The following is a 13,285-nucleotide window of genomic DNA, read 5'->3' as shown; positions in this document are numbered from 1 at the left end:
CACAGTGTCAATCACATTCAAAGACAAAGTAATGTAGTGTGTCACTCTTTTTCATGGAAGACTGCTCATTATAGTACTGTATTTGTATTATGTTCGCATATTATGTTGCAGCAATTATTTTTCAACATACAAATTGCACAGTTCTCTGATGTTCTCCCATGTTTTGCATAAAAACGATCAAAGAAACCTCTTTCACCAAGATCAAATACTTTTAGAAGCACAGCTTTAATATCAAGTTTTTAATTTGTCTGACACATCAACTCAGTATCCACACTGCAGCCCTAAACGAAATTGGCATTCTTAAGACCTAACCAAATTCAGATAATTAACGAGGTGATAGGTGTTTTATCTACCCAGTGAGACATGTTTCACGATATAAGCCTCCAAAATGTCATTGAACATAAAAATATACACAATAACAGCACATTGATTGATCACAATGATACATTGAATATGATTTGAATGAAACACATTGTAGTTAAATAACACTCCAGGTCAAAATCCATAGTTGCAGTTAGATTCTTAACTTTAACCTAATTACCACTTTTCATCCAGGAATTAGTGCCCTTTCCTAAACCATTCATAAGATCACACCAACAGAGAAGGAATCAAGTTGGGTCGAACCATTTATATCATTATCCAACTGCTTACTTAATTCATACTCAGATTAAGATTATAGCATTGCAAAATGCACTTGAACTATCATCAGATTGCAAAATTAATTCTCATGACAAATTAGCAGGCTGCAGAATAGGTTTTTGATACCAATCATCACATTGCAGAATCCATTTTCATGACCACTTCTCAGATTGCGAGGTAAAAATTATAAGCTTAGAACATATTTTAAGATTCAAGAAGACATTAGCAAATTCTTGTTAAAACATTAAAGAGAATTGATGCTCAAAAAATTATCCCCTAAAAAAATTGGCAGTATGTCTTCTCTCTATCTTAGATGTAACATACATACTGCATGAGGGTGATTTCGAATGTTAAAAAGTCTTTCCTTTATCATCAATAGAAAAACCCAAGAACCTTCCCACCAACATTCTTTCTACGTGCTTCATCATGGTCCATGATACCGGCAGATGTAGTCAAGACAATATGTCCAAACTGGAAAACAAAATCAAAAGTTCAGAAAAGTTTTCTTCCAAGTTCCAAGAAGGAACATGAGCCAAAACTGAAATTAAAGTTCTGTTAAGGATTGATACGTGACAGCGCTTATAGAAATATAGGTTAGAACAGTATGTAGGCAGGACTATATATCCAACCAAAAGAAACTACAGGACTGACAGTTAGAAGATATCCACTATACAAATATATAGGTAACAGTTTGTAGGCAAGATGTTTAAACTTCACTAAAAGTTGGAACTGTATCATCAAGATCATAAAATGTGTCTGAAATGAAGCAACTTTTAAAACAATTGATATGTTGATCGAGTGAAAAAGTTCACACTATTAAACGTAACACAAGGATTCAGCTTTCTGATATGAATGCCCTAGCAACAAACACACAGACTCCTACAAGATTTTGAGCACAAATCTGCTTGATATCTAAATGGCAGAAAACAGAAGTAGATGTATGAAAGATATCTTAGGATCACTGAGAAGAGCAAATTTCAAAACAGAAGAGTATTGTCAACAAACACTATAAAAGAATTAGAATCCTGAATGATGTTTAGCAGCAGATAATAAACCTGTCTCGATGGCAAGAGGCGAGCAGTCCATGCTTCTAATTCCGCAACACCAACATCATATCGAGGACTAATTACTCCACACTTGTTCAACCTTCCATTCAATTCCACAACAATCTTTCCAGCCCTGTGATCATCTACGAGCTCAAACTCGCCGATATAACCTAAACAAACAGTTCAAATGCAATCGCTTTATGATAATAATATACTTGGAATACAGTTGCAATGTATTTAATCAATGTGAAAATAGCATCAACGAGAATATACGTAATAAAGGCAAAACAAAACTTTTCAGATCAAATTTTCTCATTTATAATTAAGCGATGACCACAGTTTCAAAAAATCCTCGGTAAAATTGAGGCAAAACCAGACAAGGATATCAAACTCTCCTTGTGTATATTAAAGTTTGAACAGTAACAGTCTATTCCACTTCTCTGTAAACGAACTCAAACCAGACAAAATTTCCCCGTTTCATGTGTAACCAAACTCAGACACAGGTGAATGTTTCACATGTGTTTCACGTCCCCAGGTGACCAAGCCCGGCCAGAAAGACTATTTTGCTATAATTGAGCTCCAATACTCAGGTGTAAATAGGCTCAATAAAACAAGTGCTAGATACTTCTTGCCATTTAAGTAAATTTCAGCCAAAAAGAGAAGCTTTTATATCATCCAAGCGTTTGATAGAATGAGAAATATGATAAATTTCACAAAGCAATATCACATTTCCTCATTTATAACCAAGCTTCATAAAAACAAGGACTACATTTCCTTTCTCAGATAAACTCAAGCAACACTCAAGTTAAGTACTTCTATACATCTTCAGGAATACTCAAGGTAAATAGAGAACTAGAACTCTAGACTTCTTCGGGTCTACAGAGATTAAACAAAAACAGGACTTTTATGTAAATTTCATAAAAAAACTGCATTCCTCGTATATAAGATCAAGCTCAAGTACATCTCATAGTTCCTGAACAAGCAAGCTTGAATTCTGAGTGATGCATAATCCATCTAAAAGAGCTTCACATTTCCTAGGGTATAATCCACCTCAAATCAATCAAGAATCGCATATTTCTTTAGAGATAATCAAGATCACAGAAATCAAGTTCAAACAAGATTGAGAATTCGTCAGGGATCATCAAGCTCACATAAGCTTCATACAATCATAAAACTCATTACTGCTTATGTGTTAAACAAACTCAAATACTTATCCAATTATAAACAAACCCGAATTAAATCACAATTTTCATATTTCTTTCTTATTTCTCAAAAGCAAGAAATGTCCAAGTCCAGAAGCACGATTAACAAAGGCAACAAAAACTAGAGACAAAAAGAGAATTACAACATACCGAATTTTTGCATGACAGTAAGGAACTTGATAATGACTTTCGAAGAAGGTTTGATCAAGACTTGTCTCTTGCCTCTCTTCTCGGCATTATACATGTTCTTCAACGCATCGTTCAAGACGCTGATACGCACCATCTTCTCCAACGGAAGACCTACAGATGGAAAAAACTTCAGACGCAATGAATTTTGAACATTTGGAAACTGACGAAATAAAATAAAGAAAACAACACAGAAAAAATAAAGACGAGACTGACAAAATTACAGAAACAAAAAACTGTGCAGATCGTAGAAGCTCCACACTGTGAGTTCGTGCCTTAACAAGACAATATCAGAAGAAGAAGAAGAAGAAGAAGAAGAAGAGGGGGAAACAGTGGAAAAAAACAAAACAAGACCAGAATATCAAGATTCGGACATGTGTTTTTCCATAGCTTACCTGCGAAGGCGAAAGGAAACGGCGAAGAAGAAGAAGAAGAAACGGAGTAAAACTAGGGTTTGGCGGAAGAGAGAAAAGAAAAGAGCGAATGCGTGTGGATCTCTTACTCTTTGTACTTTGTTTTTCGTGTTCACATTTGGACGGACGGACGGGAGAACAGTCATGTGCGTGCAATCCAGATTTGGTCTCAAAACCAATCGCCGTGGTAGTAGTGCTTCAAAATATGTGTAGCGATTTTGCTGAAACGTCAGTAGTGCATTGGTTGCAAATTAAAGGCCATGGCCATTCTTTTACGATCCCCCGTAAGGGCGTCGTGTTGACATGGCGAAATAGGATTGGTTGGAAAAAAATTAAATGACCTAGTTCAGCTTCATTAATAGATTGGGTGGACGGAGGTAGGGACCAAGTGCTGATATAGTTGTCAATGGTGGGTTGCTCGACATGGCATGCCAATGTTTTGGATCTGTTAGATGGACAAAATATATAAGGATGTGATTGTAACATGGTAGTGAATAGTTGGTTGTAACGACAATGTTTTGGGTTCTCTATTCATGTTTGCATGCACATTTGGTCAAAGCTTATTGTTGACATGGTTGGTAGCTTTATGAGTTTGGATATAAAACAATGACATGGTAATTTTTCTTGTAGTCTATTCACATTTAGATGGATGATATATGAACAATAAATGGTATGACAATACTTTCGGTTCTCCGTTTTATATTTTGATGAACAATGTGATGAACTCACATGCAAATTACCTACTAAATATCTCACACGATCATTGTTGAATTTGTGACGTCTTATTGCAAGTTAAAAATCTATCAAAAGTTGAATAATTATAACTAATCTCCTAGCTTTCAAAGACAAACCAATGACAATGTTTTGAGACATATTTATTTGTGGGTCTCCTAAACAATAGCGTGCACTTGTCTTGTAGAGTTGGGAAAGGTGTACAACCATCCTCTCGTGTTAGTTATATCCTTTCTTATCAAGTAAGCAAATCCATCATCCTCCAAGTGCAATTAAGGCCAAAGGCATCACGTTTGGCTACATCGCAATACTTAATATTGTGGCAAATGCATGTTTTATGGAACATGGACTTGCCCAAGTATCCAATAAAATATTAATTGTAAATCTTCAACACTCGATGCCAGTAGAAGTTGTTGACAAGCGTGAACTTCCTTAAGGTGTTACGATAGGTTGTGTGATACCATAGTATGAAGCATAACCATTCGTGCATTCGCATCCGCGAACATTCTTATCATTCGCATAAGAAATAACCCCTCGAAGTATGGTAGATACCATACTTTTGCACTCATTATTTATTATAAGGTAATTTTTATTTAGAGTAAGACAATTAAGGTAAAAAGCGTAAAAAACACACATACGAATGTTTTAATAACATACGCATTCGTTTGCATACGTATGAAAATGAATGTTTGGGCTAACGAACACGAACATTACGTACTATGTGTGATACCATTAAAAGTATGCGATCAATAAACTCCAAGCACGATCTTTTTCAACTTGATTTGTAATCCACGTGCATGAGTTGTGATAGGATTTATTTGGCTTTGAGTCGATCTCTTTCAGTTTTATTTGTATTCCACGTGCTCAAGTTGCTAAACACGGAGATTGTTTGTTCTTTTATGTCTTTATTGTTGCTTTGTTTCGATTTCTCTTCCTTTGATCCACAATGTTGTTTCTTCTTGACATCCTAGTATTGTTTCAAATCATGTTCATAGTCATGTGACATGTCCATAAATCTTCTTCAAACTCCAATATAGCATCATGCTTCATTCAAACACGCACATGTGCGATGTATCTGAACACCTTGTAGAGTCCTATGTCCAACATCCACTTGTCATAATGCTCCTATTGAGTAACATCGTGTATCATTGACATCCTACTATTATTGCAAATCATCTTTGTAGTTATGTCCATAAATCTTTTTCAAACTCCAATATTGTATCATGCTTCATTCAAACGTGCACATGTGCAATGTATTTGAACACCTTGTTTAGTGTTATGTCTAGCATCCACTTGTTGTAGTGCTCCTATTGAGTAACATCATGTATCATTGTCATTAGACATCGGTTATGTGATTTGGAAATGTTGTTCTCATTGCTTCCAATACACATTGATTATTGTGTTACCCAACACCATTCTAAAAGCAACATCAAATTATTGCTAGTGGTAATCAACTTTGTTATTAGCTAGCCTTTGGTTCATTAACTTTATTGACGATTTAAAACTAAGGTCTCTAATACAAGAGACACATTTTTTAAATTGATTTCGATTATGTTTGGATGTTTAAAAGATTCTTCACAAAGTTGGATACCTAGAATACATTCTCCTCTGTTGTATATTAAGGGGTACTATACCAAATACCCAACAAGTTCAAAGTATTCTTTTAGTTTGTATGGATGTTGTTTCAATCTATTCCTTTCATTTTTCCTGGGCATGTCCCTCATCTAAGATCGCTCATAAAGTATTGGATACATATTTGGTAGAATATGGCAGAAGACTTATTGGAACGAATACTAATATTTTTCATTTGCAAGAACATATTTTGGCAACGGAACAAGTTTGGTGCCTTTGTCAAAAGAAAGTATACTTCCATTAGTATTTAGAAAAGTCATAACAACATACAAAAATTTCCCCAAAACATCTTTATAAGATGCTGGTTGAAAAAACAAAAGTTTTGATGAAAAGTTTTGACTCCAGCATAGAGTAAAGTAAACAATCAATCTAAAAATTGTTCTATAAAAAGCTTCCACAAAGGTCTACCAAACGAGGTAAAATGCAATTTATACCCTTTTGTTATGCAATCAAGAACCTTCAATCTCCATAACATGTTGCAGGCTGTAAATAGCCATCTTCTTTCACCCGTTCTGGGAGTCCTCGAGGGATGTTCCATTCAAGATCCCAATACCCTCTGTTTTTCTCTTTGTTTGATGCCTCGAGAAGATTGTCAAGGCCTCCATACTGAATGCAAACTATATGTCCCCCTGGTTTAAAGATTGTGGGTTGCATACTTCCATTGTCCAGTGTTATAAGCATGTGAAGCCTTTGTCTTTTTTTAACCCACATAATTGTTTGATAAGTTGGCACTATCCATAAACATTCTGTATTAACACAAGCAGTTAATCTAAAGTTTTCCTCACCCACTCTCTATAGTATGCTTCGACGTCACCACCATCTTCACTCATCCTCATAACAAGAAAAATGCTTCATACAGTCCACTTCAACCATCTCGGCGATTAGCATGTTGCAGCATCTTGCCAAAGTCCACTAAAATCCTGCATAATCAACAGAACTCAGTATAAAAATTCCCTCACCCACTCGTGCTATTCAATTTCGACCCACCACCATCTTCACTCATCCTTATCTCATAAAAATTCTTCCTTTAGTCCACATCAGCCAACTCGTCGACTAGCATCTTGTCAATGTCCACGCAAAACCTGTATTAACAACACAAAAACAGTTTACAAGTTTCCTCACCCACTCATCATAATCGGCTTCGACCCCCCCACCGTCTTCACTTATCCTTATCACATAAAAAATTGCTTCATTCAGTCCCATCCAACATCTCACCTATTAACCGATTACCATGAAGGTCCTATCAAACAAACAACAACAAAACATGACACATGCTTCAATTCTTACCGCCATCATCAATCATCACCATGAAATTAAAACATGCCCCCACATCAAACCTTGCTTCAGCCCATACCACCACCATTCTCACATCTCTAAAAACTAGACAAATTGCTTTAATACCACATCACCTATCTCAATTTATACCATTTTGAACCTGTCGTGATACTCCTCCTAATCTCTTCATTTTGCACATCAACAATGTGCTTCATTTCTACGTCACCCATCTATTCGTTCAGCTCCTAAAACCTGTATAAACAACAATAGCATAAATGTATTGTGTGTATCCCCTCCTAAACATGCGCTTCAATCCCCCGTCAACACCATCATTCATCCTTACCAACTATAAAAACTTCCATGACTACACACATAAAATATAAAGTTTCCTCATCCCCTCATATATTTGCTTCAACCCCCACACCCTCACCACTCATCCTCTCGTCATTAATAAGTTGTATAAGACAATAACTACATGACAACAACTAGAAGATTATCCTGTTTGTTACACTCCCTAATATGAAACCTAAACTCTTCTTCACTCCATCCCATGACACCAAATTCCATCAAGCATCATCCATGACAACCATCTCGCCTTCTTGCTAATTGGCACCAAAATTTGTCTTGACATGTCCTTTCGTTAATGTACCAATATGTTTGCAAATGGCGGGGCACACTTTCAATATATATCACTTTTTAAACATGAGTGGGGATGGGGTAGTTTGGTATTTATCCTCATTATTTCAATAATTACCATTAAATATAGAAGAGGGGTATTTCAGGAACGATCATTATATAGTGGGGGAGAGGGGTATTTCAGGAATTACTCTTTAAATCCAAGGGGGTATTTCAGGAATTACGATTAAGTACGAGAGAGGGGTATTTTTTTGGGTAATTACTGTTAAATACGTGGGAGGGGTATTATGGGGAATTTCCATTTTCTCAAAAGCGTTCTCAAAATTGAGAGAGACAGAGAAGTGACAGTGACAGAGAAAAGCGAGACTATGGCGTCTTCTTCGTTTGGTCTTCATGGGATCGCTCCTTCCATGTCAGAGTACAAAAAAACCTCTTTTCCTTCCCGCCATAGCTTTGCTTTCCAGGTATACATTCTCTTCTTAATCTTTTACGAAATGCGTTCTTTTCTTCCTCTGTGCGTCTGTGTCTGCAGTGTTTGTACATTAAGATTGATTGGTTTGGAATACAGAAACATGATCGGAATCTGTTCATCCCAAGAGTGTCAGTAAAATCCAAAAGTTTGAGTTCTATCCGAGGCGTTGCAGTGACCAGTTCGCAGTACGTGAAAGAGAGAGAGAGGGCGAGAAAGAGGGAGGGAGGGAGACTCGTAGAAATATGGCTGCTAAAATAAAACAAAATTGAACTATATCTAAACACTGTAGCTTCCCTATGCAATCAGGCTGTGTTCAAAATACAATTATATAGGGTCCAAGGATGCGAGCAAGGCAGATGATACAATGTAAAATATAGGCGCATCAGCATATGAACACTATCATAGGATGATGTGTATTGTTTAAATGAGAGAGAAATGGAATGGAATGGAATGCCATATTAACATCTACAAACAGCCAGAACAATCAGAATCTGATGTAGTGCCAATCCTAAATCTTGAGACAAATATCTATGCAAAAGTATCCATTGTATGAGGTTGTTTACAAAGGTAATTTTTATCATGTGCAGCTGCCCCCTAGCAGGACCTCTATATGTCTGCACATGTCTCCAGTAGAAATATTCCTAGTCATCTCTATCAGACAATTTCATCATCTGAGGTTTGGGGAGAAATTCTCCTAAAGAGACCATGGAAACACCAACATACCTTGTAATTGGTTTGTACACTGGAAAACGTGGTGCTCTTTGGTCTTAGGAACAACGCTGTTATAGAGATGTCACATCCTATCCTGTAAGCAAAATGCATGGTTGAGATTAACAATGGAGTGCCTGTGAACGCAATGTTGCTCCACACTGTGAAGGTTTTCGTCATACAACGTCCCACACATAAGGATACCCACATATATGGATTCTGCCTAATAATCCAACCAATCTCGCGAATGAGATTTGTTGGATTATTCGTGGATTAGATTATCCAATTTACTGAGCAACTGTAGGATTTCTTCACCAAGTCACTCAAATTGAACTTTTTCAGAAATTTCAGCAAAGATTGTGTCATTGCTTTTGACAAGATTGCATGATTCCTTGAAGGTGCGCAGGTTGTGAACTTGTTGGAATATATTCTTTAATTTGGACTCTGTGTGCCTAATAAAGTTTAGTTTTCTTCTTCTCCCAATGTTTATTTAAGTGCAAAAGGTTAGGTCATTTTCAGCATGGTGAGTCTGCTGTGAAGAAGCCATAGTCATATCTTTGTGTTAGAACCTACTATGATTAGCAGACATCATGCCATCCCTTTCATCCATGGCCTCTCTTGTCTCCATATGGTTTATGATATCTTTCCAACCTTGATTACCGATTCAACTAACTCCATTGGGCCATGGTCTTGATTTTGAATGGAAATGCCGCCCAGCTCATGCAGTTGGAAAGGAATTTTCTTCTTCATTCACGTTGACAAATTTCCAATAATAGCTCTCAGTTCTATATCAGTCGAAATGCAGCTTGGTGTTTTGGTTTGGGGACTAAACTAGTTAGAGTGGCTCTTACTGCAATATTATGAACTTATTTTACTGAGAATGGCATTTGTTATCTGCTATGTAAAGTGGCATTATGTGTAGAATCTAATGACATGAAGGGGATTGATAGTAGATAATGTTAGTAAATTAGACTACTGGGATCAGGGAAAAGGATTCTCAGCCACAAATTGACTGGGACAGTTTGGGATTTGGCTACCATGAAACCGATTTCATGTTTGTGTCACAATGTGGCTCGGATGGTGAATGGGAGAAAGGAGATATACAACCATTTGGTCCCCTGAATCTGAGCCCGTCTGCTGGTATTCTGAGCTATGGACAGGTTTTTACAAAAAAGAAATATTTTTTCTAATGCCACAATACATCTTTTTATTTTTAATATTTTGATATTTCTATTTTACTTTTTTTTAGGGTCTTTTTGAAGGCCTCAAAGCTTATCGTACTGAAGACGAACAAATCTTATTATTCCGTCCAGAGGAGAATGCGATGAGAATGATTGAAGGAGCAGAGAGGTTATGCATGCCTGCTCCTTCAGTTGATCAATTTGTGCAAGCCGTGAAGCAAACTGTGTTGGCCAATAAGCGTTGGGTGTGTATATTTTATTGGAAAACTCTGACAATTCCATGGAGTTCTTCTTTATTCTCTGATACCCCTCATCTTTTGTTATTTCCCCCAATGCCTTTGTTCGACCCTGAAAGAAGGGAATGAATTAATCAGCACATATGATTTCTTAAACAGCATATAAATGCTCATTTGGCGGTTGAAAAAGAACATTTGAGGAAATTCAAGAAAATCTTGGGGATTTCAGAATATTTCCCTTCTCTTACTTAGTGTGTCAGAGTGCTTATATGCTCAATAATTTCTTATTTGAAGTGAACAGTAACTCTTTCAGTCATTATTTTACAGATTCCTCCACCTGGGAAGGGATCTCTCTATATTCGCCCTCTGCTTATGGGGTCCGGTGTAGTTCTTGGAGTGGCACCTGCCCCAGAGTATACTTTTGTGATTTTTGTAGCCCCAGTTGGCACTTATTTCAAGGTATTGTTTGTTTTGCTGGATGCTAAAACATTGCACCCTACAACATATAATTACACTACTCAGCAAAAGAAATGGTCCTATAAAAGGAATGGATGATATTATGTTTAGTGTATGACTGCTTGTGTGGCAGAGATCTTTGTCATTTCTAAATTTAAAATATATATCTTTGTGCCGTTCTGAATGTTTTGTTCCCTTCTAATGATTTATTGTGCATTTTTGAATGTTTTGATTTATTGTGTATCTCTGAATTTTTTTGGCTATTTCATGGTTTGTTGAGAATTTAGATGCCAAATAACCAAAATTAAGGGGTGAAGTGCATCAATATCAAACAATTATAAACTTCTGTGCAATAGTAGTTCAACACTTTGCCTTCTAAGTTACTGTTTTTCAATTTATATTGTGTAATAATGCTAGTTTGATTTGGATATATAGCCTTAAGTTTTTTTATATCTTCCAGGAAGGCCTTTCACCTATTCATTTGAAGGTTGAAGATACTTACCACCGGGCAACACCCGGAGGGACAGGAGGAGTGAAAACTGTGGGCAATTATGCACCTGTAAGTAGAAGAAAACTGCAGTAACTGTAATAATATTTCAACAATGAAATCATATATCTTCATTAGATTGCAATATACTTACAATGATTAGATGAGAAACGGGCACAGGTATTGAAAACACAGCGTTCTGCAAAACAAGAAGGTCTTTCTGATGTTATATACCTAGATGCGTTAGAGAACAAATACCTAGAACAAGTGTCCTCCTGCAATATTTTCATTGTGAAGGTGTTGTTTTTCTTATCGGCACCTTTTGTTTTACCTTGCATGATTTTTGCAGTTTTGATTGATTGGTTTTGGTTAATCAACCTGTTATATGTCAATCCAGGGAAATCAGTTGGCTACTCCAGAACTGAAAGGTACTATACTCCCTGGTATAACCAGGAAAAGCATCATCGAACTGGCGATTAGTCGAGGCTATGAGGTGAAGACAATTCTTGTACACCATTTGGCTTGAAACAAAGAAAACTCTTATAATGCTGATATCTATTCCTTCACAGCTCATTTACAAGTTAAAATGTTAGGTTGACGAGAGATCAATTGATGTGAATGAAGTTCGCGATGCAGATGAAGTGTTCTGCACAGGAACAGCGGTTGTTGTCTCTCCTGTTGGTAGTATTTTACTCCACGGAGAAAGGTATTGACATATTCTCAGTGAATTTTCAATATTATGTAAACATCACACAAATGAAGCATTGTCAAGAGTATTTCTTTTTGCTTATATGAATGCAGATTACATTATGCAAATGAAGGATTGGGCAAAATCTCACAGGAATTGTATGAGGCATTAACTAGCATCCAGATGGGCAAATCAAATGATTTAATGGGGTGGATGATGAAGATATAAACTCTTTTTGTAGATGGTAAAGTGGTAAACCCTAAACTGCACATTAAATAGATTCAGAAAAGGGAGATAAAATTTTACTTCTTAATGCGAATATGTAAGAATAAAGGTAAACCTTTTGCAACATCATAACCAAAATTTAAGTTATCCTATTCAAGTAGTGACCAATAATAATTGTTTCTTCCATGCCAACATTTACAATTGTTTTATGGGTTGGGCCCTAATGCTTATTAAATCAATGGAGAAAGAAGCTAATTGTGGAGGGTGATTTTGGGTACAAGGCAGAAGCATTGTCTAGACCATAGATTGACATATTCACATTCGTAGGCCCCCCCACAAATGCATACAAATAGATGTAAAGTATTCATTTTATTTTTTAAAAATTACCATAGATTGACATATTCACATTCGTAGGGCCTCCCCCATGAATGCATATGAATAGATGTAAAAGTATTTGTTTTATTTTTTAAAACATACCTAGCGCGTAAACGAACAATGATGAATGCATATGATCAACAAAGAAGAAGATGATGAGAGGCTTTTGAGAATGCAAAACCAAGCTATTGATTTGAAATGAATCAATGATGAAGTTCATGTGGATATTTTTGTTGAGCTTGAAGATATGGGTGATGAAGATGATAGTGCATATACTCTTAAATTTAGAAGTGTTACTTAGAAGTAAGAATTAGAATATAATGGTTCATAAACTCTTTAATCACAACTTTTCATATGTTGGTGTGATTTTGAATACCTTTCATATTTCTATTAATGAGTGATCTTTTTTTAGTGAATTAATTAATTTTTATTATGTAAATTTATTTTGCAAAACGAAAGGTTTTATAATATTGTGAAATGCACATAAGAGATCAAAACCGGCCTAGTTAGCTTCTTACTTCGTAGTCAATTTATATAGTTGATACAAAGGTACCCATTTGGGTTGGTTTAGCTAAAAAGGGTGTGCTAAAAGGGTGGCACAAAGGAACACATGCACACCACATTTCCCCCCTGAGAGAAACAAGAGACCGAGGAGTAGGAACAGGACCAATGGCTTGTCGAAGGAGCAGGAACATT

General features: G+C 36.3%; 2 protein-coding genes across 3 annotated transcripts; one reads left to right on the top strand and one right to left on the bottom strand.

Moving 5' to 3' along the window:
* Positions 1 to 863: 863 nt before the first annotated feature.
* Positions 864 to 3,557, bottom strand: LOC147867736 (small ribosomal subunit protein uS8z/uS8w). The gene is made up of 4 exons (XM_087315535.1): positions 3,469 to 3,557; positions 3,038 to 3,187; positions 1,695 to 1,855; positions 864 to 1,110 (listed from the first exon to the last, which is right to left on the bottom strand). Exons 2-4 carry the CDS (start codon positions 3,168 to 3,170, stop codon positions 1,012 to 1,014), a joined length of 393 nt encoding a protein of 130 aa, XP_087171661.1. The 5' UTR covers positions 3,171 to 3,187; positions 3,469 to 3,557; the 3' UTR covers positions 864 to 1,011.
* A 4,542-nt stretch (positions 3,558 to 8,099) lies between these two features.
* On the top strand, positions 8,100 to 12,273 carry LOC147867735 (branched-chain amino acid aminotransferase 2, chloroplastic-like). 2 transcript variants are annotated; one of them, XM_087315532.1, is made up of 10 exons: positions 8,100 to 8,225; positions 8,330 to 8,418; positions 9,927 to 10,101; positions 10,191 to 10,367; positions 10,686 to 10,817; positions 11,275 to 11,373; positions 11,482 to 11,598; positions 11,699 to 11,794; positions 11,895 to 12,007; positions 12,103 to 12,273. In XM_087315532.1, exons 1-10 carry the CDS (start codon positions 8,130 to 8,132, stop codon positions 12,215 to 12,217), a joined length of 1,209 nt encoding a protein of 402 aa, XP_087171658.1. In that variant the 5' UTR covers positions 8,100 to 8,129; the 3' UTR covers positions 12,218 to 12,273. The 2 variants fall into 2 exon arrangements, with proteins under 2 accessions (XP_087171658.1, XP_087171659.1); XM_087315533.1 differs by lacking the exon at positions 12,103 to 12,273 and having other exon boundaries at positions 11,871 to 12,005.
* The last annotated feature ends 1,012 nt before the right edge of the window (positions 12,274 to 13,285 follow it).

This window comes from Azolla caroliniana, unplaced genomic scaffold (genome assembly GCF_043228905.1).
Source record: "Azolla caroliniana isolate FFs.n. ecotype wild unplaced genomic scaffold, voAzoCaro1.0.p SCAF_2, whole genome shotgun sequence".
NCBI lineage: Eukaryota > Viridiplantae > Streptophyta > Polypodiopsida > Salviniales > Salviniaceae > Azolla > Azolla caroliniana.
The sequence above is the reverse complement of the archived record's forward strand: the minus strand, read 5'-3'. Positions and strand labels throughout refer to the sequence as shown.

Excerpts from the sequence above, each read along its gene's own strand:
- LOC147867736 (XM_087315535.1), bottom strand. The coding sequence starts at position 3,170 with ATGGTGCGTATCAGCGTCTTGAACGATGCGTTGAAGAACATGTATAAT. Across the intron at positions 1,856-3,037 it reads TACTGTCATGCAAAAATTCG|GTTATATCGGCGAGTTTGAG; the intron begins GTATGTTGTAAT and ends CTGTTTGTTTAG. Across the intron at positions 1,111-1,694 it reads GCCTCTTGCCATCGAGACAG|TTTGGACATATTGTCTTGAC; the intron begins GTTTATTATCTG and ends TTTGTTTTCCAG.
- LOC147867735 (XM_087315532.1), top strand. The coding sequence starts at position 8,130 with ATGGCGTCTTCTTCGTTTGGTCTTCATGGGATCGCTCCTTCCATGTCA. Across the intron at positions 8,419-9,926 it reads GTTGCAGTGACCAGTTCGCA|GGAAAAGGATTCTCAGCCAC; the intron begins GTACGTGAAAGA and ends TACTGGGATCAG. Across the intron at positions 12,008-12,102 it reads ATTTTACTCCACGGAGAAAG|ATTACATTATGCAAATGAAG; the intron begins GTATTGACATAT and ends ATATGAATGCAG.